Consider the following 22,898-nt stretch of genomic DNA (forward strand, 5'->3'; position numbering starts at 1 on the left):
GTCACTAGCGATGAAACATGAAACACTTTGTGACCAAAACACAGTTAACGGCGTGTGTAGTCATTTCTGTGCTCTGTGGACTTTGCCACCATTTTTATGACATTATTAGTCACATGGTTTGGATTTAATGCGGCATATGATGTCATTGTATTTCCACTATAAGAGGCAGTGGTATACTTAACAAGGTGTTTGAACTTTATTTATTAAAGGAAAGACACTTGTAAAAACTGCAATTATTTAAAGGATAAATGTGGCATTTTTAAGTTGAAGGTACTTCTTCACAAACATGGTATGTGTTCTAAAGTTAAGCTCTTTCTTTGTTCTTGTGGATTCCATGAGCGTTCGTAAAGGCAAATAACGTTTTTTAAGAGAGAGAAATTTGGACCTTTCAATGATTTGTTGAGAAGGACGAGGTCCAGTATTGTTTTCTGTGCAAGTGCAGTGATTGTGAAGTATCACTGATTTTGAGGTTTGTTTGACATTTTTGCCGTTGGGGTGGAGTGGGGTACAAGGGGGATTGACCCTCTGCTTACACTCATCCCATCTCTCCTGCTGGCAGTCCACGGCATTTTCCCCTGTGCGCCACATCTGTTTTTGGACTGCAGTGCAGGTGTTATTGGGGGACAAAGCTTGTCGATTGAGTTTCAGTGCTTAGTGGTGTGCCAGCACCTGTTCCTTTACAGGGGTCTCCAGTCCCCCAAACCCTTTGATTGTTGGTCGTGCCTTTTTCCCCTCATGGCTCTTGATTCTTCATAGGATAGCCCGAATTGCCAATCGAGTGTCGAAGCTTCATGGGGGCACACATTTACAAGATCATTGAGATTTATTAAGGTAAATTGCTCAATTTATATTAAAATTTTAGGCACCGAGTTAAAACCTTATTCTTCATCCATCCATTATCCGACCCGCTACATCCTAACTACAGGGTCACGGGGGTCTTGCTGGAGCCAATCCCAGACAACACAAGGCACAAGGCAGGAAACAAACCCCGGGCAGGGTGCCATCCCACTGCAGGGCACACACACACACACACACAACAAGCACACACTAGGGACAATTTAGGATTGCCAATGCACCTAACCTGCATGTCTTTGGACTGTGGGATGAAACCAGAGCACCCGGAGGAAACCCACGCAGACACGGGGACAACATGCAAACTCCATGCAGGGAGGACCCGGGAAACAAACCCGGGTCTCCTAACTGCGAGGCAGCAGAGCTACCCACTGCTCCACCGTGCCACCCAACCTTATTCTTCTGAGTTCTATTTGTTCACCCGTAGTACTAAATGTGGTTCAGTTTGTAGTTAAAAAATTAGACATTTGACTTCTTCATCTTCAAATAAATTTCTTTTGTTGGGGATGCGAGCATTAATCAAAGATTTTCTAGGGGTGCAGTGCATAGAAAAGGTTGGGAACTACAGATGTAAAGAAAGACTGAAAACACATTGTGTTAGACTTCTCTATTTCCAGCAACTCTACAACTATGCATAAACTGTAAGTAGAAGGTAATTATGAATTCTTACCACATACTTAATTGTGTAACATGAGCACAGACACAGAAGTGCACATATTTCACATTCCTACCTCATACCTGACAGCATACATACCTATTTTAACACACCTGCTACAAAATGATGTGGTAATAATGAGCTCACAATATACTGCGTATAATCGAATTTACAAGGTGTCGTGGACACCAGGCATGGGCTGGCATTTGGGCTGAGATCGATCAAGGTTTCTTAAGAAGAATAGGAGGAAACTAATCATATGAACTATTTGCTCCTCCAATACAATAGGTGGCAGTCTTCCTGGACTATGGAATTGCTATGCTATGGCCATCCCCACTTTAAAGAACTTCTGCCTGACCCAGAAGCACTTCCTGGATGTAATGTGGTTGCACCAGAAGTACTCCCTGATCCAGCATAAAAGAAGCTGAGTTTCTTCTATGGGTGGTCAGAGTCGGGAGGAGAGTGGATGAGACGATGTAGGAGGTGTGGAAGGAGACAATAAGGTTTATATTACTGGAAGAAGATATGAAGATTGTGTATTGTACTACTGTGGAAAAGATTTGGAGGTACCATAAAATTATGTTCTGTTTGAACCCTGGACTGTGTTGTGTAGTTGTGTTTGGGGTTTTGGGGTGCTGCTCTGCCCACTACTGACCACAATGGATGTAAGATGAAGTGATTCTGTGAAAAAATGTGATGCAGTGCTTATGATTGCTGCCTCAATCAACAAACCCAACTTGGATCTCCAGATTAGCCACTGGGTATGTGCAGTTGGCATATTCCTAAACCCCCACGACTCCCCACCCTTCATGTCTGCTAACTGGTTGTTCTACATCGTCTTAGTCTGATGATGATTGCCATCTGGAGTTAGTTTGTGCCTTAAACTTGCTAGTGCTATTGTTGGTTCTTTTTTACCCACAGCTCAGAGGTGGAAAGAGATTATTCAGAAAATTAAGAGATACAAAAACTGATGGACACCAGCTGAGGGATCAGTCAACTAAAGACAAGAATGATAAAAAAACAACAGACAATACACAGTTCAAGCTGAGAAAGATGATGGTGTTTCCTATTGTTCCAGATTGGTGATGCTGTACTGTATGTATGTTTAAATCCTTATACATTTATGACTTCATTAAGTAATCTTCTTCTTACCAAAAGACGTGTCCCGTGGGGCTGTTTTCCTGACCTTCTTGGTTTCATCACAGATCCACTCCTCACAGCACTTTCCTGGCACCTTCACCCGTTTAGGATTTTGACACCACACAAGCGGTGGCCTTGAATCTCTACATATGGGCACACAGCCAATGGCTCCATTGGTGCACATGCACTTGTATTTGCAGTTCGGCTGAAAGCTCTGTCCATTTTGGTAAATGACACCATCATGTTCGCACCCAACTCCAACCATATCTGTCAAAAAAAAACAAAAAACACCAAGTCATTACTTTGTAAGAAACAAAAAAAATACACTCCAACTTTTCATCTATCAGCTTTTAAAACGAGACATCACAGAAACATGGCTACACTGTAATATACTGTATATTAATTTACCTGCTTACTTGTAATATTCAATAAATAATAATAACTAATGTATTTATATGCATAATAAGGCCTAAGCCTTAGAAGTTCAGTACTCTCTGTACATGAGACAATAATTACTCTATAAACCTATGAAAACTTCACACCTGGTTGTCTAAATTTACTACAGTTTGAGACAAAATATTCCTGTTTAGATATATTGTTTTTTTCCAAGCACAATCTTCACTAAACTTCTGTTCCTTAATGTAATATGCCTCAAGCTCACAGAATCAAAAGGAATACACTAAAAGCATTGTGCTGAATTAGCGTTAACATTTTAGTGACTTACGTGCACACACTCCTTTTTCGTACCTAGGCTTGTCCGCACTATAATCACAATAGAGTCCCTTGTGGTAGTCGCACATGTCTGCCTCATTGCACATCTCCCCCACTTGCTTGGCACAGGTCTTACAGCAATCACAGCCATCCGTCACAAGACTGACCCCTGCGGGACAGCTCGGTGCCACCTTTGAACATTTGCATGGCCACTTGCAGTACTGGGTCCTTGTGTACTCCTCTGTCACTGCTGATGGGATCGCTGGGGTCATGGTTGTTAAATTCTGACAGTTTGCCTGAGAAAAGGGGAAACAAATCTATTACTTAACTGTGTACATAGCATTAATTTGATTTAAAATGTACATACAGGATTATGGGCAGAATAATATTGCAGTGGTTGGCACTGCTGCCTCACAGCTCCGCAATCCAGGGTTTGTATATTTTGTGCTCTGATCTGTTGGTCTTGGTGTCTACTCCTCTCTGTTATTATCTCTCTATTATATAAAAACTAGTCATTTAGCCCGTTACAATAACGGGCGCTAGAACAGTAGTGCATAAACATTAGTAGGAACAGTCTATATTAAATGGCAAGGGACTTTGACCTCATTCTTTTTGTTGGTCATATTTTTCTTTCTTTCAGCCTTTCTTTTGTTGATGTTTACTTGCTGAGCTGACCGTTCTTCGTGGGCTGCCGCCGTGTATTGTGTGTCTTTAATTTTCTGTCACAGTAATACTGTCTTGTACGGCTCTATTCAATAAGGGCGCGCACAAAAAGGCGAGCTTTAAAAGGGCGACCTCAATTAAGCGCGGCGAATAAAAGCGTTCGTAGATAATTTAGTTCAAATGGCTCTGGAATATGTGAAGAGGAACAGGTGCAGATCTTTATTTACGTGCGCCTTTATTCGCTGCACCCAATTGAGGTCGCCCTTTTGAGGCTCGCCTTTTTGTGCGCGCCCTTATTGAAGGATACCGTCTTGTATGTCCGCTGGCTTGTATGTCCATAATATACCTTTAATTTTCTCTGGCGGTAATACAGGCGTGCACGTCGGTAATATGCCTTTAATCTCCTCTGACAGTAATACTGGCTTGTATGTGGCTGTAATATGCGTCACTGTATTGTGTACCTTTAATTTCCTCTCGCAGTAATACTGGTTTGCATTTCCATAAAACGCCTCTAACTTTCTCTAACAGTAATATCACGCATCGCACTGTGCCCCGCGCATGCACACTTCACCAGAAGACACCCACACACGGACACCTGGACGCACATAGGGATTTTATTAAAGAGGATATCTTGAGACGAGACGTGACTTTCTCAGAGAGACACTTTCACATCCCGCGAGACAAACAGTAGATGAAAAAGTAGAACGTCGTAAAGAATTCAAAAACGTTGGTGTGATACACATGCAGAGCAGGTTAGAGATAATGGAAGTACGAAAATTCGAAAGTCTCCAAAAAATAATAGTAAAGATCGCATTAGCGCAAACAAACGGAAATTATTACTCGGTGAAATAATGGAGCGGCGGCACGGTGGCGCAGTGGGTAGCGCTGCTGCCTCGCAGTTGGGAGATCTGGGGACCTGGGTTCGATTCCCGGGTCCTCCCTGCGTGGAGTTTGCATGTTCTCCCTGTGTCTGCGTGGGTTTCCTCCCACATTCCAAAGACATGCAGGTTAGGTGGATTGGCGATTCTAAATTGGCCCTAGTGTGTGCTTGGTGTGTGGGTGTGTTTGTGTGTGTCCTGCGGTGGGTTGGCACCCTGCCCAGGATTGTTTCCTGCCTTGTGCCCTGTGTTGGCTGGGATTGGCTCCAGCAGACCCCCGTGACCCTGTGTTCGGATTCAGCGGGTTGGAAAATGGATGGATGAAATAATGGAACAGCAAAAAGAGATCGAATATATTGTTCGGATTTAAACTTTAAGTCAGAGTCTTGTAGATCGTCTAATTCGTGTTGCCATCAGGAAAAAGTAGTGTTTCTTCCCAATGAAGAGGCGTATCTACGAGAATTAAAAGATTTGTTGTTTTGTGAAAGTGAAATCTACATATTTGCTGTCACGCTTGGGTCACAGAATTGGCCAGATACACAGGAGACCGCGACTGCGTCTCCTTGGCGTGCGTTCAGCCCCCCTCTTTACAACGTGAGCGGCAGAGACGTGAATGGGGGGGTTGGCGAACGAAGCTATAATAAAATTAAAAGAGCCAACTGCCTATAAAAAGGTGAATTAATAGGACAACAATAAAAGGCAGTAAAGAATGTAAAGTTATGACAAAAAAATAATTATTTCTATTTTTTATAAATGCAAATCTTACACTCAATTGCACTTTTCTCAATGCAGAATAAGAGAAAAAAGACCAGCTAATTAAACAGTGAGCTCAATTTCAGGTAAAATGACTCACTGATTGTCAAAATGAACGGAACAAAAATCCAGAGCTACAGTGGAAGCCCCTGGGACTGAACTTGATGAGCACTCCTTTAGAAATAAGAGACAGTAAAAGTGACCAGTGTGTCACCCTCAACATTATCAGCAGCTCACAGATTATGCAGTTTTCTGCTTAAGGTTTTTAGTCAATAGATGGCAATAACTGCAGCCAGCCCAGCAAGGGATGCCAGCACATCTCAGGAGTAAGTTTAGACTCTCTAATCAACACTGCAGAAAGAAAATATGAAACTGCAGGAAAACTGAATTCTGTACTCAAGGTGCAGGTACAAACATAGCAGCCTACTACTACCTCAAGATATCTTCTAAAATATGTAGAATATAATAGCCAAGTATTAACATGAGAAAGAAAAATAAAGAGATGGAAAAAGCAGAAGGGTCTGCTTCAGTGACCCTGACCCTCCGTATGAGGAGCTGTCTGCATTTTCCTTGTCCTGATTTAAGTTCTTTGCTCTTTATGCAGTTGCACGCCTATGCTGGCTGGTGCTGCTGAACTGTGTCTATATTTATCTTCCTACTACTCAGGAACACCAAAGTAAAGTTAGTTTGTCGCGCGATAACTGTTTGACTATCAGTACTTGGGAATAGTCAATATAATAAATCATGAATATAATGCTACAAATTTCCAACTATTTTTTTTCAGACATGATTTATCATTACCAGGGGGCATTGCAGAACCCTAGACCCAAGATACACCTTCACAGACACAAGTCCCAGTATAATGAAAGGTTTATTTTTAGAAAATACCTTGCACAAAGGGTTTAAATAAGTCATCAACCAAAACACAATTCTTCTCTCTTCTTTCTCTTCCACATCTTCCAGGCAAGCTTTGTCCTCCTTCCACCCAACTCCAACTCACCTGGATGAGGTCAATTGGCCTCTTTTACGCCAGACCCTGGAACACCTCTGGTGCTGGGGCACAGCTCAATGGAAGCATTTCTGGGATAATCAGAAGTCCCAAAAAGTAAGGACTGTGAATACCTTCAGTGCCCCCTGGTGGCTCCCATGGAACCCAACAGGGCTGCGTTATGGAACTACACATTCCAGCATGTCCTGTGAGCATCTGAGTGAGGATCCTAACCCGAGGAGGGTACCACCTAGCGTAGTGTGCAAGAAAAGATTTATCAGTGCACACCCCCCCGGTTCATTTCATTGTACTGCCCTTCCCAGCTGGGTAAAGAATCTTGTATAATCCCAGTCTGGATGCCAGCTCATGTGTGCCATCCATTACAAATTATTTTTCTAAGATTCACTAAAAATATATGTAGAAAACAATAGAATCAATACAGAATATAAGTAAACTGCATACCTCTTAAAGAATATTTTTTTCTGAATGTAGCTAATTATTGACTATAATATGTGATTTGCACCTGAAATAATAAATGCAATACGGTGTTGTTGAAATTAAAACAAAGAGGACAATCCAAAAATGATTGCGTTGTTTAAGGCAAATACCTAACACCTATTTCATAAAAGTGCTTATTGCAAAAGTGAGACACACTGATTTTGAAAACACGTCCCTCTTATATTCTGCTTTTTTATTGAATTTATTTAAAATCAAAAAAACATTCCATGCAAGCAAGTCAAGTTTTACAAAACTAGGTTCTAATCAAATCAACCTCCACCCATGAGAAAGAGAGCTAGGCCAACAGAGTAAAACTTTAATAGTAGGAAAAATAAATACATAAATAAATATAAATAGAATAAAAAAGGGAAGAGAATCTGCTTCCTCAATTTAAATGCTTATTTTAAGATATTATTGATTAGATCCTGCCAGATTTTATAAAAGTTTTGCACAGATCCTTTAAGTGAGAATTTGATTTTTTCCTATTTCAACATAGCATACAACATCAGCTACCCACTGACTTAAAAAAGGAGAGCTAGGATTCTTACAGTTGAGCAGATAAGTCTACGTGCCAATAGTGTAGTAAAGGCAATCACAGTTTGTCTGTCCTTCTCCACTTTAAGTTCATCTGGGAGTCCACCAAACACAGCTGTTAGTGGATTAGGAGGGATTGTGATGCCAAGGCTGTCTGATAGGCATTTAAAAATTTTGGTCCAAAATTATCTTAATTTGGTGCAGGCCCAAAATATATGGCTCACTGAGGCCGGAGCTCGATTGCAACATTCGCAGGTTGGATCTTGCCTTGGAAACAATTTGGTCAATTTTAAGAGTAAGAGATCCTTTTCCCACCGCATTTTTGATGCTCCAGGATTAAACAGATTGCATTATTGGCAATTGCAGGCGCTGAATAAATAAAATACATTCTGACTCTGGGTCAGACTTCAGACAGATGCTACTCAGGTGTCCTCAGACTATCAGATGTGGTGGTGTTGACTATAAATCTGGCCTTAGTGAAATGAAGGTATCAAAACACACAACTCGCTGTACCTTAAGACAGCCAATGGCCCAAACAAGTTTCCCTCCTGTAAGCCAGAAACATGAAAATGCAGGAGGACTAAAGAACACAAATATAGGACAATGAAGGCTTTGGAAAAGCATTCTTCATTCAAGTTAGGAGAATCAGAATATGAAGAAACCCCCACAAGCCCATGGATGCAGTCACTGAATGCAGACCATGTGGGCTGACTTCTTCTTCTTTCGGCTGCTCCTGTTAGTGGTTGTCACAGCGGATCATCTTTTTCCATATCTTCCTGTCCTCTGCATCTTGTTCTGTTACACCCATCACCTACATGTTCTCTCTCACCACATCCATAAATCTCCTCTTAGGCCAGCGTTTCTCAACCTTTAAGTATTTGCGACCCAACTTTTCATAACAGTTTTAATCGCACCCCCCTAAGGTTTTTTTGAAAGGAGCCCACTAATACCAATTTGTTCTTTTTTAATCTATATATATAATTCACTAAGTCCTTGGCAAGCAAGATGCACGCAAGACCGAGCCCCGCCCACCAACAATTCACTAAGCAGCCGACCATGGCACACACACTACAGGGCCAACAATTCGCACGAGAATGAAAGCATTTGCCATGAATGTTTTCATTAATCAAGAACGAAAGTCGGAGGTTCGAAGAAGATCACATACCGTCGTAGTTCCGACCATAAACGATGCCGACTGGCGATCCGGCGGCGTTATTCCCATGACCCGCCAGGCAGCCATTACTCCCACTGAAGTCAAACTTAAAATTGGTTCAGTTGTCATGCTTCTCAGAAACCTCATGCCAGCAAGAAGTCTCTGTAAAGGCACTAGACTGACTGTTCTCAGCATTCACCGCGATGTACTAGAGTGTAAAAGAATCGCAGCTGCTACCTCACAAACTGTCCATATTCCTCAGATTTCCCTGACCCCATCAGATTTAAATTTGCCTTTTACTTTTACACGCAGACAATTTCCTGTTAGATTGGCCTTTGCAATGACAATTAATAAGGCACAGGGACAAACTTTCAAAAAGATATGCCTGTATCTGCCAAAACCAGTTTTCAGTCACGGACAATTATATGTTGCTCTCTCCAGAGTTCCATCTTTTCGTTCAATTACAGTCGTATCCTCAAACCCACCCCATTTGGACAACTGTGTCGTTCAGGAAGTGTTCACCCATCAATAAATAATTATGCGGCGTAAGCTACGCCACAGGTTGGCTAGTTAATGATATATCATGGATGCATATTTTATTATATCTACTTAACTTTTATCGACATTTATCTAACTCTGTATTTATTTTTCTAGTATCAGAATGTAGTTTAAGTTAATTTGTTTTGGTTTCAATAAAAGTATTTTCATATTTTCTATTCTTGTTTTCTTTTTTTCACATCTTCGCGCCCCCCTTTTTGTTACTTCGTGCCCCCCCTAGGGAGGCCTGCCCCACAGATTGAGAACCACTGTCTTAGGCCTTCCTCTTTTCCTCTTCCCTGGCAGCTCTATCCTTAGCATCCTACTCCCAATATACCCAGCATCTCTCCTCTGCAAATGTCCAAACCAATGCAATCTCGCCTCTCTGACTTTGTCTCCTAACTGTCCAACTTGAGCTGACCCTCTAATGTCCTTATTTCTAATCCTGTCCATCCTCGTCACACCCAATGCAAATCTTAGCATCTTTAGCTCTGCCACCTCCAGCTCTGTCTCCTGTTTTCTGGTCAGTGCCACCGTCTGCAACCCATATAACATAGCTGGTCTCACTACCGTCCTGTAGAAACCATGTGGGCTGACTGTGGCAGTGAAATAGTATGAAGTGTGTGTTTGTGATACACATCATACCCCACGGTGTAAGTAGAGCCATATTGGAATGCTGCCGGATATCCGAATGCTGTTGTGAATCAGTTGCACCCTTTTATGGTACAAGTGCACCAATCTTGGTATTTCTAATAGAATAATGCTGCCTGTCACAAGACTAGCATAATCAAGAGTATGAAACTGGGAACTGGACAATATCTGGCACCTGACTTCAATCCAATTATCATCTGTGGATTGAAATTAAATTAATTCTTTGGAGCAGAGATCAGCTATCATATAATGCCAAATAACTGCTGTTCCCTTTGGAGTTGGCATGTGACAGCAGCAGTGCCAGACTGTTTCTGGTCAGGAATGATGCCCCCTTTCAGCTACTCGTCCTCAGTGGGGCAGCAGCAGTGATGGGACTCAAACTCAGATTACAGAGCAGTCTTGTAGGCCCTCTCTATGAAAAAGATCACAAGAGTTGATTAAGCATGTCTGCCAGGCCATCTCTATAGGATCCCATGACTTTACATGCCCGTTCTCATTATGTGCTAGCATGACATTGTTGCCATCCTGGATCCTAGGAATCAATGGGAGATTATTAGTCTAGGGCACTATCCACAATACTACGTTTTTGTATGAAAACACAGACATTAATATTAGATATTTAATCTGTTGTCCACACTACGCAGGTGTTTTCAACCCCCAAAAACTGAGACTTTTGAAAATGCTCTGCAAAGACTTATAATTCCAAACACGTAGTGTGAATGTGTGAAAATGCAGTTTTTCAAAAATGTAGACTCTTAATTGTGCTCCAATTTGTTTGTGCTTATTAAGTGACCTTTCCCTGACTGGATGCTGCTCATTACAAAATATCATTCCTTGGTTTGCCACCCTTCATGGAAGACAAACATATTCCAACATAGCAGGCATAGAAGAGTTGCTTTCCATGATGCTTGTTGTGTTGCTTACCTGTACGAATCTACATTTTGTTTTGTATAGTTTAAATGCTGTGTACATGCACAAAAGAACGTACCGGTAATTTATGGATTGCTACAGTTCTTGGCTGGCTGTGCTACCAACCCTTTCCAAGACAGCTATAGTTTTGGCATACATGTATTGTAGCCAGATGACTATGCCATATGTGTTTTTGGTCATTTTAGTGTGAACAGAAATACTTTTGTAAATGATTTAATAATGCTAGAGTGGACTCAGATTGTTTTAATTTAAAAACAGATTTTCAATCAAAATGTGGTAGTGTGGACATAGCCTAGGAAAACAACATGTAAAATAAACAGAGAAATGCTAAAATAAACCAAAAATTACACACATCACAGGCTACTACAGCTTCCATTCACCAAGAAGGGAAAGGCAAAGCCAAAGGACAAACCACCTTTGAAAGAAGTGGTCAGTGTCCAGAGCCCAGGCTCAGTCCTGACCGAAACAAGCAAGGAACATGAGGGGTAAGAAAGGTTAGTAGATAAACAGTCAAAATGGTACCAAAAACAGGCAGAGGAAAGTGAACACAACAAACCGGACAATTAAAAAAACAGGTTAGTAAACTAACAAAGGCCAAGAAGGCTCTTCTGTTACCCAAAGGTCTCAGGTTCAAGCCCTGCAACTGCTGGTGCCCGGCAGAGAATGAAGAAGTGAGCAGTTTGAGCCACCCTGAATGAATACCCGACCAGAAACACGCAACTTGTCGAGTCTAACGTCTGATATGTGTGTGCTGATCTGAGTATAAATGAGGGTCCAACTCATTATTATACAGATGTACAGCACTTGACACACACCTGCCATGCTGCATAATGCTGTAAGAAAATCATTAAACAGTCGGCAGAGAGAAGGTTAACTACTAACTCATGGCAGGGGACACAGCCCATGACACCATACTTTCTTCACTCGTCCTCAGGCTATATTTTACCGCCATTTAACCTTTAGCTTGCATTCCTCTGATGAGAGAGTTTTTTCTTGAACATTCTTACCTAGACTTTAAATAGTTTTACAGTATTTCACAAAGTACAAGCTGTCCTTTTTTACATGCTATAAACTTTGATTACTTTGGCAAAGTTCCAGTTTGGGCTTCTAGCACCGTAAAGCAGACTGGCAAGACCTGCAGAGCAAAGAGGAGCATTTGAACGCTTACCCAACATTAATACATTATACACGCGTGTATGTTTAATCAGCTGACAATGTCAGGACATTGGCTACAAATTTCAAAAGTTTCAAAATGGCTTTTTAAATTAAAGTCAGGAGGATTCTTGACCAATGAATGAGGTGGAGAAGCAGGCCTACAAGTGAAAAAGTGACTCCTATAAGGCTTTAGATAGATAGATAGATAGATAGATAGATAGATAGATAGATAGATAGATAGATAGATAGATAGATAGATAGATAGATAGATAGATAGATAGCTTACTGTTTATGATGTGTGTTAATTCTACCGAACCTAACTAACAATATTTTAGTAAAAAAAGTTGTGTTTTGCACATTTTATGCATACGACTGAATGACTGACATATGGATTATGCAACACAAGCAATGTGAGATTTTTTTTCTCATATTGTTTGCCTTTGCACATCATTGGCCACCATCGGCTTGTGTTATCAAACTCTTTTTCTCTCCATTCTGCATGAAAACATGAGACTGGCCACCCCCACAAAGTACATGGGGCAAGTAACATATTAAAAAAAGTAATTTTTGGGTGGAGTATTCCTTTAAGTCCTTTTGACCAGTGAAAGTGCAATGGAGGATATGCACAATATGAAGTGCCCTAATTTAGCACATAGATTAAGGCCAAACAAATTATGTTAAATGTTTTTGACAATTGTGTCATGCCATTTTGTAAAATATTACACCAAATGACCTTTTACTATTAGTCAGAATGCTTCAGTCTTACGTCGGAATAAATCTTTATTTCATTAGGTATCTATGACTGGTCATCATGACCATACAGAACCATGTTCAGAACTAATAGTCTTTAAATTGTATTCCTTGGTTGATATGTGATCGATATTTTTATGTTTTTTAATATTTTTTCATAACTTCATATTTTTACTTGACCGGTAATGCGTTAGAAAAAAAGAATCTAAGTTGGTCTGTGATCTTACCTGGTGACCTTTGGGCAGGGTGAATGGATTTTCCTCTGTGGAGAGACTGCAATGTCATCACAGATGTTTCCATAATTCTGTTACAGTTCAATTCAAGTGACAAATTAGTGTGTAATAACACAGAAAATAAACGTGTCTCGCTTGTGGCTTAGTAGAACAGCAGAAAACAATGACCCCAGTGTGAAGAGTGTGTGTGTGATGCTGTACTAGTGGTTGAGGTCATTCACTCTGTTTTATTTTGTAACATTACAGTAAGGTGGGATGCCAGACAAACAAATTAACAGAAACAAGTACACCTGGCCAGGTTTGAGGACACTATAGAAAAAAAATCGAACAACACAAAGTACAACATCAGTAAAAACAGAAACTGTCCAGTAGCAGCAAACTACTTTTACTTTTTAAGGGACGTTGTTTATGTGGCAACCCGTAGAACTTCCAAACAATTTTGCTCACGTTGCTTATGTTAAAATATATAATACCAAAGAGAGCCACAAGAGGGCGGTGATGCGCTGCATATGAAGCTGAGTCAGGCATTAATATGGACACCGCCGCGCATTTGTATTGGCCGGGAGGAAAACGAGGTCTACAAAGCCAAGAACAAATGTATCTTTTGTGGGTTTCAGTTGCACTCACAGATCATCTGAGACTACATATTCCTGTTAATAAGCATAAAATGTTATTCACCGTATCAAAATACCCTGCAAAAACGGTATTGGGTTAAGCAGGTTTTGTTTTGTGTGTTAATAGCGCCCAGTCCGGCGGTTGGTTTTTGCAGTGCAGCCGGTGCTGCTGAGATTGGCGCCAGCTCCCTGCGTCCCTGAAGCGGATAGGCGTTTATGAAGATTGACGGATGGATGATTAAATAAATAGTTAACAATCACCAATGGTGCAAAACTGAAACCATGTACCTGTCAGAGAACGCACACCATCTTAAGATACATTAGGTCAGAAATGATGATCAAGATAAGCAATGAGAGAAAAAAACTGAACGCATTAAAATTATAGATATACACAAAACCTACCAAATAATACAATGAGTATCCGACACTTGTTTCGCCCTAGTTGGGGCTCATCAGGTGTTGGCTCCTTTGCTTCCCCTTGCGGGGATCGAACTACGGACACATATCTAATTTTATACTGCATAACTATGGTGTTGCACAACTTCTGTACCTCTATGCCTCCGCCATCTCTTGCCATCCATCCATTAGTTTTCCAAAACTTTTATTTTAATTTAGCGGGTGCGACTGGAGCCTAACCCAACAGCAGCGTTTGGGGCAGCGAGTTTGTTGGATTTAAATGAAAGAAAAGCAAAGCGGTGAGACGTGGGTGAGATAGCGAAGCACACAAGGCAGGATGTGAACCCGACGACTGGCTGCCGTCCTCATCCCCTCAAGGCGATCCCGCCTCTAACCGCGCTACCCATGCAGTTAAAAGGTTCCATACGTTTTATTTATGGTCTTATTTTAGAATGTGCCTCCGTTCATAAAAGTTAACCGCGCGTTTTAAACTGCTCGGTTTTACTGTTTTCCAGAACTATTAAGAGGACGTTAGAGTGAAGTGCCCGAACTTATAAATAAACGGAGCGGCCATCGCGTGTCGCACGTAAAGGCGGAGGGAGGAGCGGGCACACGTCACGTGATGGTCCAGCAACCTACACGTCACGTGGTGGCCCGTTCGCGCTTTTACCCTGGGGGATCCTTTGGGTTTTACGAGATCTTTTATTCCCAGCAGTTTCATTTTTTTTAACCCAAATGATATGGCATGGCAATCTCTAGGAGGCCTGCTAATGGACACTTTAAAGCACAGCGCATGTCGGACTGCGGCTTACTGATGAAGACGGTTGAGTTTTTGTAAAGCAGTCAGCTCTCAGCTTAGGGGTTGTGGATTTAGTTCTGCCCTCATCCCTGGTCTGTATATGACTGTTGCGGGATCCCTGTCTGTTATGTTAGGTATTTTGTGGCTGATGACGGCAGATATTCAATGATAGACACTGAGGCCAGAAGTTATGTTAACTGCACAGTAGTCTTTTTTACTAAGAACATTTTCTGTAACCACTTGTCCAAGATATCTCTTAACCCCACTGTGGCGCCCCCTGCTGCCTGGGAATACTACCAATCATTATTACAATACATAACACTGTCGTTTTGTACAATCTCAGGTCGTTGTCAACCCCTGCCTGGTACCACATGAGTAAGTGCTCATGCCAGGGGCCTGACTGGCACGCCCGCCCGCCGTCTATAGTTTGTTCTCGCCTTGCCCCTGATCGGCCTATGAGAGGCTCAGTTTGACCAACCGGGTTAAGAAAAAGACAGATGACCCGATGGAAGAAGAAAGGGAAATTTTGAAGTTACACGCCCCCGGTTGTATCTTCAGAACGCTTCTTTTAAACAAAAAGAATAAAAAGCACACATCAGGTGTTGTATTGCATAAATCGAGTTCAACTCTTACTACAGTTTAAAGGTCAAAAATGGCGACTCTGCTACACTTACTGTTTTTTGACTCTCTGTGTCTGTTAAATTGGATTAAATGGATTGATGTAATCCATCCATCCATCCATTTTCCAACCCGCTGAATCCGAACACAGGGTCACGGGGGTCTGCTGGAGCCAATCCCAGCCAACACAGGGCACAAGGCAGGAACCAATCCCGGGCAGGGTGCCAACCCACCGCAGGACACACACAAACATACCGACCCACACACCAAGCATACACTAGGGCCAATTTAGAATCGCCAATCCACCTTACCAGCGTGTCTTTGGACTGTGGGAGGAAACCACACAGACACGGGGAGAACATGCAAACTTCACGCAGGGAGGACCCGGGAAGCGAACCCAGGTCCCCAAGTCTCCCAACTGCAAGGCAGCAGCGCTATTGATGTAATGGAAGGGTGAATATTACAGTTTATGAGTTTGCCACTTTGCATTGTGCTAGGCAGTACAGTTAATAGTGAATCCACCATTGTGTAGAAGACAGGTTAGGTTGGGTAGCATGCACTGGTACAATGTGTTGCCGTGCCCACCACACAATGAAACAACTCGGGATCCCGAGTTGGCAACCCCCAGGCAGACATGCAGTCCAGTCCACCCATTTCCCGGAAATGACCCTCTATCTGCTGCAGCGAGGTCTTACATGGGAGTCCCCTTGAGCTGGTCAAGCCACTCAGGTCCTCAACAATGAGGATCCTGCAAGCCAGATCACCCTTGGTGAATCGCACCACATGGCTGTAGTGCCGTAACTGACACTCCCTCACAATACAGGTAATGTGCCTCATTCGGGACTCCATGAGCAACCGCTCATTCAACACAAAGTCAAACCAACGGTACCCAAGGATTCTCCGAAGAGGCACAGTACTGAAGGAGTCCAGTCATCATCTCAGGTCACTGGATAGCATCCATGTCTCGCAATCATATAGCAAAAAAGGGAGCACCAGGACTCTAAAAGACTTGGACCTTCGTCCTTTTGCAAAGATATTGGGAGCGCCACACACCCCTTTCCAGCGACCTCATGACCCCCCATGCTCTCCCAATCTGTCTACTGACTTCATAGGAAGAGTCACCAGAGACATGAATGTCACTGCCGAGGTAAGTAAACCTCTCGACAAGGTCAACACTCTCTCTACAGGCAGACGCACTGTGCCTATGAGGTCTTTAAAGGCCTGGATCTTGGTTTTTATTCAGGACACTCGCAAGCCCAGACATTCAGACTCCTCACTCCGTCTCTCAAGCTCCCCGATCAGAGCCTCCATTGTCTCAGCAAAGATCACAGTATCTTCAGCAAAGTCAAGATCTGTGAATCTTTCTTTACCAACAGATGCCCCACAGCTGCTGGACCCCACGACCCTGCCCACCATTCAATCCACACAAGCATTGAACAGAGTAGGAGCAAAAACACACTTGTGACGAGCCGTAGGATCAACTGGGAAGAACGTAGAGGGTCTGCGTCCACTCTGCACAGCACCAGTATTCAGGGAGATCCTGTGAAGTCTCAAGATGTCCCACCAGGCAGAGGTTCAAAGGGGTCATAAAAAACAATTATTATACACAAGTATATATATATACATATATATATATATATATATATATATATACAGGTAAATTTTCATTACAACGAAGTATTTTTATGGTCCCATCAGCTTCCCCATACGACACGAGTCTACAGAAATCTCGTTACTATGAAGTACATTCAGCAGATACTTTAATTACCACAAAAGACCTTGAAATGCCTGAATGAATCATCCACAGAGCAGTTAGTTCTGTGGCCGCAGCTCAGTTGTGCACAATGATCCCCAAACAGAAACCTTCTAATTTTTGTTTCTTTCTTTGGACTTTCCCCATACTGTTTTTTTTTTTTGTTTTTTTGTTTTTGCCTTTTTTGTTTCCTGCGGTTTTCAGTGATTCCTTTTGCTTATTAAGCTCATCAACATTTGAAAAACATCCATTGGAATTTAACTCATTGTCACCCTCTTATAGAAATGGCAGACACGAAAAAACGATAACAGTTCATATTAGAAAAAAAAACTTTACATTTTTGCAGCTCTCGATTCCGGCAAAAAGAAAAAAGATGTTGCCAGTGAATTTGGAATTTCGCCATCGACACTGTCAACTTTCTTGAAAGACTGAGGAAAAAAAGTATAAAAATCTTGGGTTGCAGACGTATGTGAACTGCTGCATTTGAAAATGTCGAAAAAGCTGTTTTTCTATGGTTCAGTGATGCTCGTTCAAGAAACATTCCTATTAATGCGACACTCATTCAAGAAAATGTGAGATTTGTAAACTCTCTTGGGACCCACCCAACTGGACAGCAAGCCGAAGAGCGTCCCGAAGTGCGATCTCCACGTCTGTACGGGGCAATAGCAGATATGCTGCGTCTCTCCGCCAAAGTAAACAGTGTCACGCTTGGGTCACAGATTTGCACAGAAACACAGAAGATTGTAGGGACAGGAACTTTATTCAAACACTGCAAACAAACATGTCTCTTTTTCAAAGGTTTAAACGTGCTCCTTGACAAGACGGTGATGACAAATTTGTCTCACAATTAACAGAATGCAAACATATCTTCCTCTTCAAAAGAGTGCGCGTCAGGAGCAGGGAAGGACAGAGATAGAGAAAGGCAAACAAACAATCAGCAACTGATGGGTGCTTTTGGACTTTTAAGTCTGCGAAGTACTGCGTGGATCACGTGATAGATCAGCCGCAAGTAAGCCCAGCAGCAAGGGAACAATGTGAAGGTAGTCTTTCAGCGTCTTTTTTTTTTTTTAACCTGTAGGGTGCGATCAGCCCCCCAGCTCACAACAGAAAAGATCTCGAGGGGTGATGCAAGGTTAGGAGCACATAAATTGTAAATGAAGATACTGCAACAGGATTACTTGATCACTGACCTGGCCATGACCTTGCCTGACTGCTGTGTCTGTGTATAGCAGAGTGGCAGATCACGCTACAATAAATAACTGTGCCGTTCCTGTTTCAAGCTGAATAAAGCTGGTTTTGCTAAAGTACTGAGACTAAGCCTCGTGTTTTGGGGTGCAAGACAGGGACTTATAGCGCGACCCCGATCTTTTATGATTTGCTTCTGTGGCGCTTCATTGCAGCGCTGTGAGCCTCCTATTGCGCTGCCCCAGCAACGGACAAACAATCTTCCACAGACGCTGCAATCGCGCTTCAGGATGCACGTCAGCGTGTCGTTCCTATTGGGTGGTGGAGGGGGGTCTCAAAAGAGTTCAGAAACCTCACAATATGAAGAAGAAATAATGATTCGGCTCCTGACTGATAACTGTGCTGCCCACAACATGCTTCCACAGTTAGATAATGTTCACGTTGAATTCCTCCCACCCAATTGCGCGGCAGCGCTTCAGTCATTGGTTTTGGGCATCATTCGCACCCTGGAAGTGTATTATGGCAAGGAAATGCTGAGAAAAATTCTCGTCAGCAAAACTTGTAGGCAGGAGGAGATTAAAATTAACGCGAAAGAAGCTATTGAAATGATTGCAAACGCCTGGATACAAGTTAAAGAAAGCACTATAGTGACAAATACAGAATCTCATTACAACAAAATTTTCGTTACAACGAAATATTTTTTGGGTCCCTGTTACTTCGTTGTAACGGAATTTTACCTGTATATATATATATATATATAAATATATATATATATATATATATATATATATATATATATATATATATATATATATATATATAACTTTACTGGAATTTTTTTCCTCAGGGTTTTTCCAAATGATTTCAGGAACTGAGAGCAGAAATAATTAAGTGATGTGGAAACAGGTGTTTCAATGTCACTTGCTATGCCACTATGTCCCTTATTGCCTTAAAATGTTTTTGATGAACTTAATCGGAGATGCATACCTTAGTCAAGCTTATGTAAGTTTCAGTTTATCAATATTTACTGACTGTGGGGACCATCAGAAAACTATATGTGAACTCATATCTATATTCTCTTAATCCATGGTGGCTGTCATCACTAAAGATGATTTAAATTGACCTCACAACTTGGGCTAGAGTAACAACCAGAAAAGGAAACAAAAATGGCATGTATTTCAGATGGCCACTATGTGCATTAATAACCAAATCATGAATTGATGACAAAGACTATTGATTGGAAGAAACCACATCAAATATGATTTCTTCTGCATAATATGCTCCAAGGCTGGCTCGATCCAGACAATCTTTATTTTATACTAGCACAGAACCCAGCACTGCCTGGGTTGAGGTCAAAATCAAAATTTCATAAAGAAATGCAGCCTGTGGTATTTCCCTGTACAGGTGGGAAATGTGCGCAAACTTTGGTGGAGATAGGTACAACAATGTGGATCTGTATGCTAGGCAAACACAATCGGGGTACCTGGCATACTGGACAAGCACACATTCAGCTTTACATTTTAGGCTGCACTGTTAATAACTGAAAACATAAACATTCTTATACAGTACATTTGCAAACATGTTTTACTCTATATAATCAGCACTCAGTAAATTTACATTAAATTGTTATTGTTATGGGCAGCATGGTGGCACAGTGTTTAGCGCTGCTGCCTCACAGCTTTGGGAAGCTGGATTTGCACATTCATTGCAGCTTAAAATGTCTCCCAGTTACATTCTTCACATTCTATCCATTATGGCAATGCACTTGTTGAGTTCAGAAGCAGCAGTAATGAGCTGAAAGCAGCCACAAGAACAACACTGGAATGTGGAAAACAAGAAAAAGAGGGTTAAACCTCCTCCTGTTAACAAAGTACTTGATTTAAAATTGTGTTTACATAACAATGTCGACTGTGGCACCAGCAATCCCAGACTAAATCAAACAGGTTTGAACATGGACACCAGGATAGGTGACAGCTTCTAAATGAACTCATCAGCAAATGAACTCGACCTGCTGAATTTCTTATCATTAGTTCTGCAGTTCTGAGGTTTATGAGCACATGCCTGTCCTGTTTAGGGCTGATCACAGAATTATGGGGAAAAGATTCTTCCTTTCTAAATATGCAAAAGGCAGTTTTGTTTTTTTACATCAATAATCTACTATCAGTCTACTATACATATATCACTCTTCATATCTATTTTATGTAATGCCTTCCTTTCTATCAATTATATATAGTGCCTTTCACAGTTATCTATTTTATATAATGCCTTTCCTTTCAAAACTATAGTATCAATCAATCAATCTATTCTATTGCATAGTGCCATTGATATATGTTTTGTAAAGTGCTCTATTTTATATAGTGCCTTTTACAGCTATTTATCCATTTTACGTAGTTCCCTACATATTAACTTCATTAAAATAGTGCCTTTCAAATCTAAACTATCAATCTATCTATTATATAGTGTCTTTATGTTTTAGTTTCTTTCACATATACAGTATGTATATCTTGCTCTTCATATCTATTTTATATAATGCTCTTTATATACTATTATTATACTGACTTTCACAGCTATCTATTTTATGTAGGGCCCTACATAGGTGTCTAATTTATATAATGCCTTTCTAAACTAAAGTATCTATCAATCTACTATTATAGAGTGCCTTCCATATGTTTTGTATAGTGCTCTATTTCACATAGTTCCTTTCACATCTATCAATCTATGTTTATCATGTATATCATGTTTATTTTATATAATGCTTTTTATATCCATTTATATGGTTTAGTTTTTCCACCAACAGTATCTCATATAGTGCCTTTCATATCAACCTAATTTGTGCAGTGCCTTTCAAATCTAAGGTATCTATCGATATTTTTACTATGTTGTACTCTTCAGATGTTTTGTAAACTGTTATACTTTGGATAGTTCCTTTCACATCTATCTATCTATCTATCTATCTATCTATCTATCTATCTATCTATCTATCTATCTATCTATCTATCTATCTATCTATCTATCTATCTATCTATCTATCTATCTATCTATCTATACCCTGACCTTTATACAACAGCTATTTAATATTGTGCCTTTCATGATTGTCTGTCTGTCTTATATAGAGCCCTTCGTACCTATCAACCTAATTTATTTAGTGCCTTTCAAATCAACAGTATATTTCTATTAATCTACCGAGTAGTGCCTTTCATATTTATTTTATGTAGTGCTCTTTGTTATTATCTGTTTTATACTTTCTTTCACATCTATCTATATGGTGCTCTTTATACAGTTCAGTATTTTATATTGTGCCCTTAATGATTGCCTATCTTATATAGAGTATTTCATATCTGTTATCTAATTTATACAGTGCTTTCAAATCTACAGTATCTATTTTATAGTGCTTTTCGTGTTTATCTTTTTATATAGTTCCTTATCTATTTAAAATTATGAGATCCAAGTGTGAGAGTCACCTGTGATCCAGTGACGTCATGGCTCTCATAGTGACAGTGCTAGCAGCCTTGATGGCTGCTGGCATGTGGATTTGCCATTGATTAGAATCTGAACTGTACACGATGTCACTGTCACTACAGCCTGCCAGGACCGCATTTGCACATTTCTCTTTCGGATGCTTAATGACGTGACTCTTGGTTGCAGTGTCTGGTGCTTCTCACCGCCAGTCCCATAATGACAGACAAGTACGATGTAGCAAAATCATTGAAAACAATCAGCTAATAACAAGTCAAGATTCGACCAAAAACAACAAAAAAGAAACTTCTCTCTCTCTCTCTCTCTCTCTCTCTGTATATATATATATATATATATATATATATATATATATATATATATATATATATATATATATATATATGAATACACTATATCAAAGTGAATCTATAAAATTAATAGTGCAACTAGTGCAGTTATGTGACGACCTTGGGTGTCGTTTCGTGTGAGGTTCGCACATTCTCCACATGTTCTGTTTTTCTCCATTAATTCCAATAAGTTTATCGCTATTTTTTGTGCACACGCATGCGAATTCCTTTGAATCTGTCCCGTCCGAGATAGACTTGAGATCATGACTCCATTGTGACAATCTACTGCAGGAAAAAAAGAAAACAAACGACTAATAGCAACATTGTAAGTTCAGAGCACCGGCGAGCCCAAGACACAAAAGGCCAGAAGCACTTCAAATGTGTTCAGTCAGCATCATAAGTGCCACGTAGCGCTCTCGGATGAAGCGGACACCTCCAATGCAGGGCGATCTGATATTAACGACTAGGATAAACCGATTAGCCAGAGTCTAAAATGGTGTTTCATTCGGATTTAACGGTGCACGAGTACACTGAACGAGGTTGCTTCTGGATCCAAAGAATGGCAACATCTAATGTTTACCGATTCCCTAATTCCCAGCTTTAGCTCACTTCACTTTTGGCAGACAAGCTCTATCATTACCAGAAGATC

General features: G+C 40.9%; 1 protein-coding gene across 1 annotated transcript in view; it reads right to left on the bottom strand.

Annotated features, from left to right (window-relative positions):
- Window positions 1-22,898, bottom strand: part of LOC114664143 (CCN family member 4-like) — a 37,284-nt gene that overhangs the window by 11,123 nt on the left and 3,263 nt on the right. Inside the window, exons 2-3 of the mRNA XM_028818123.2 lie at window positions 3,372-3,654; window positions 2,660-2,914 (exon numbers count right to left, since the gene is read on the bottom strand). Of these exons, the coding sequence (XP_028673956.2) occupies window positions 2,660-2,914; window positions 3,372-3,654 (538 nt within the window). The remainder of the gene's footprint in view (window positions 1-2,659; window positions 2,915-3,371; window positions 3,655-22,898) is intronic.

The sequence above is a fragment of the Erpetoichthys calabaricus genome, chromosome 13 (genome assembly GCF_900747795.2).
Source record: "Erpetoichthys calabaricus chromosome 13, fErpCal1.3, whole genome shotgun sequence".
NCBI lineage: Eukaryota > Metazoa > Chordata > Cladistia > Polypteriformes > Polypteridae > Erpetoichthys > Erpetoichthys calabaricus.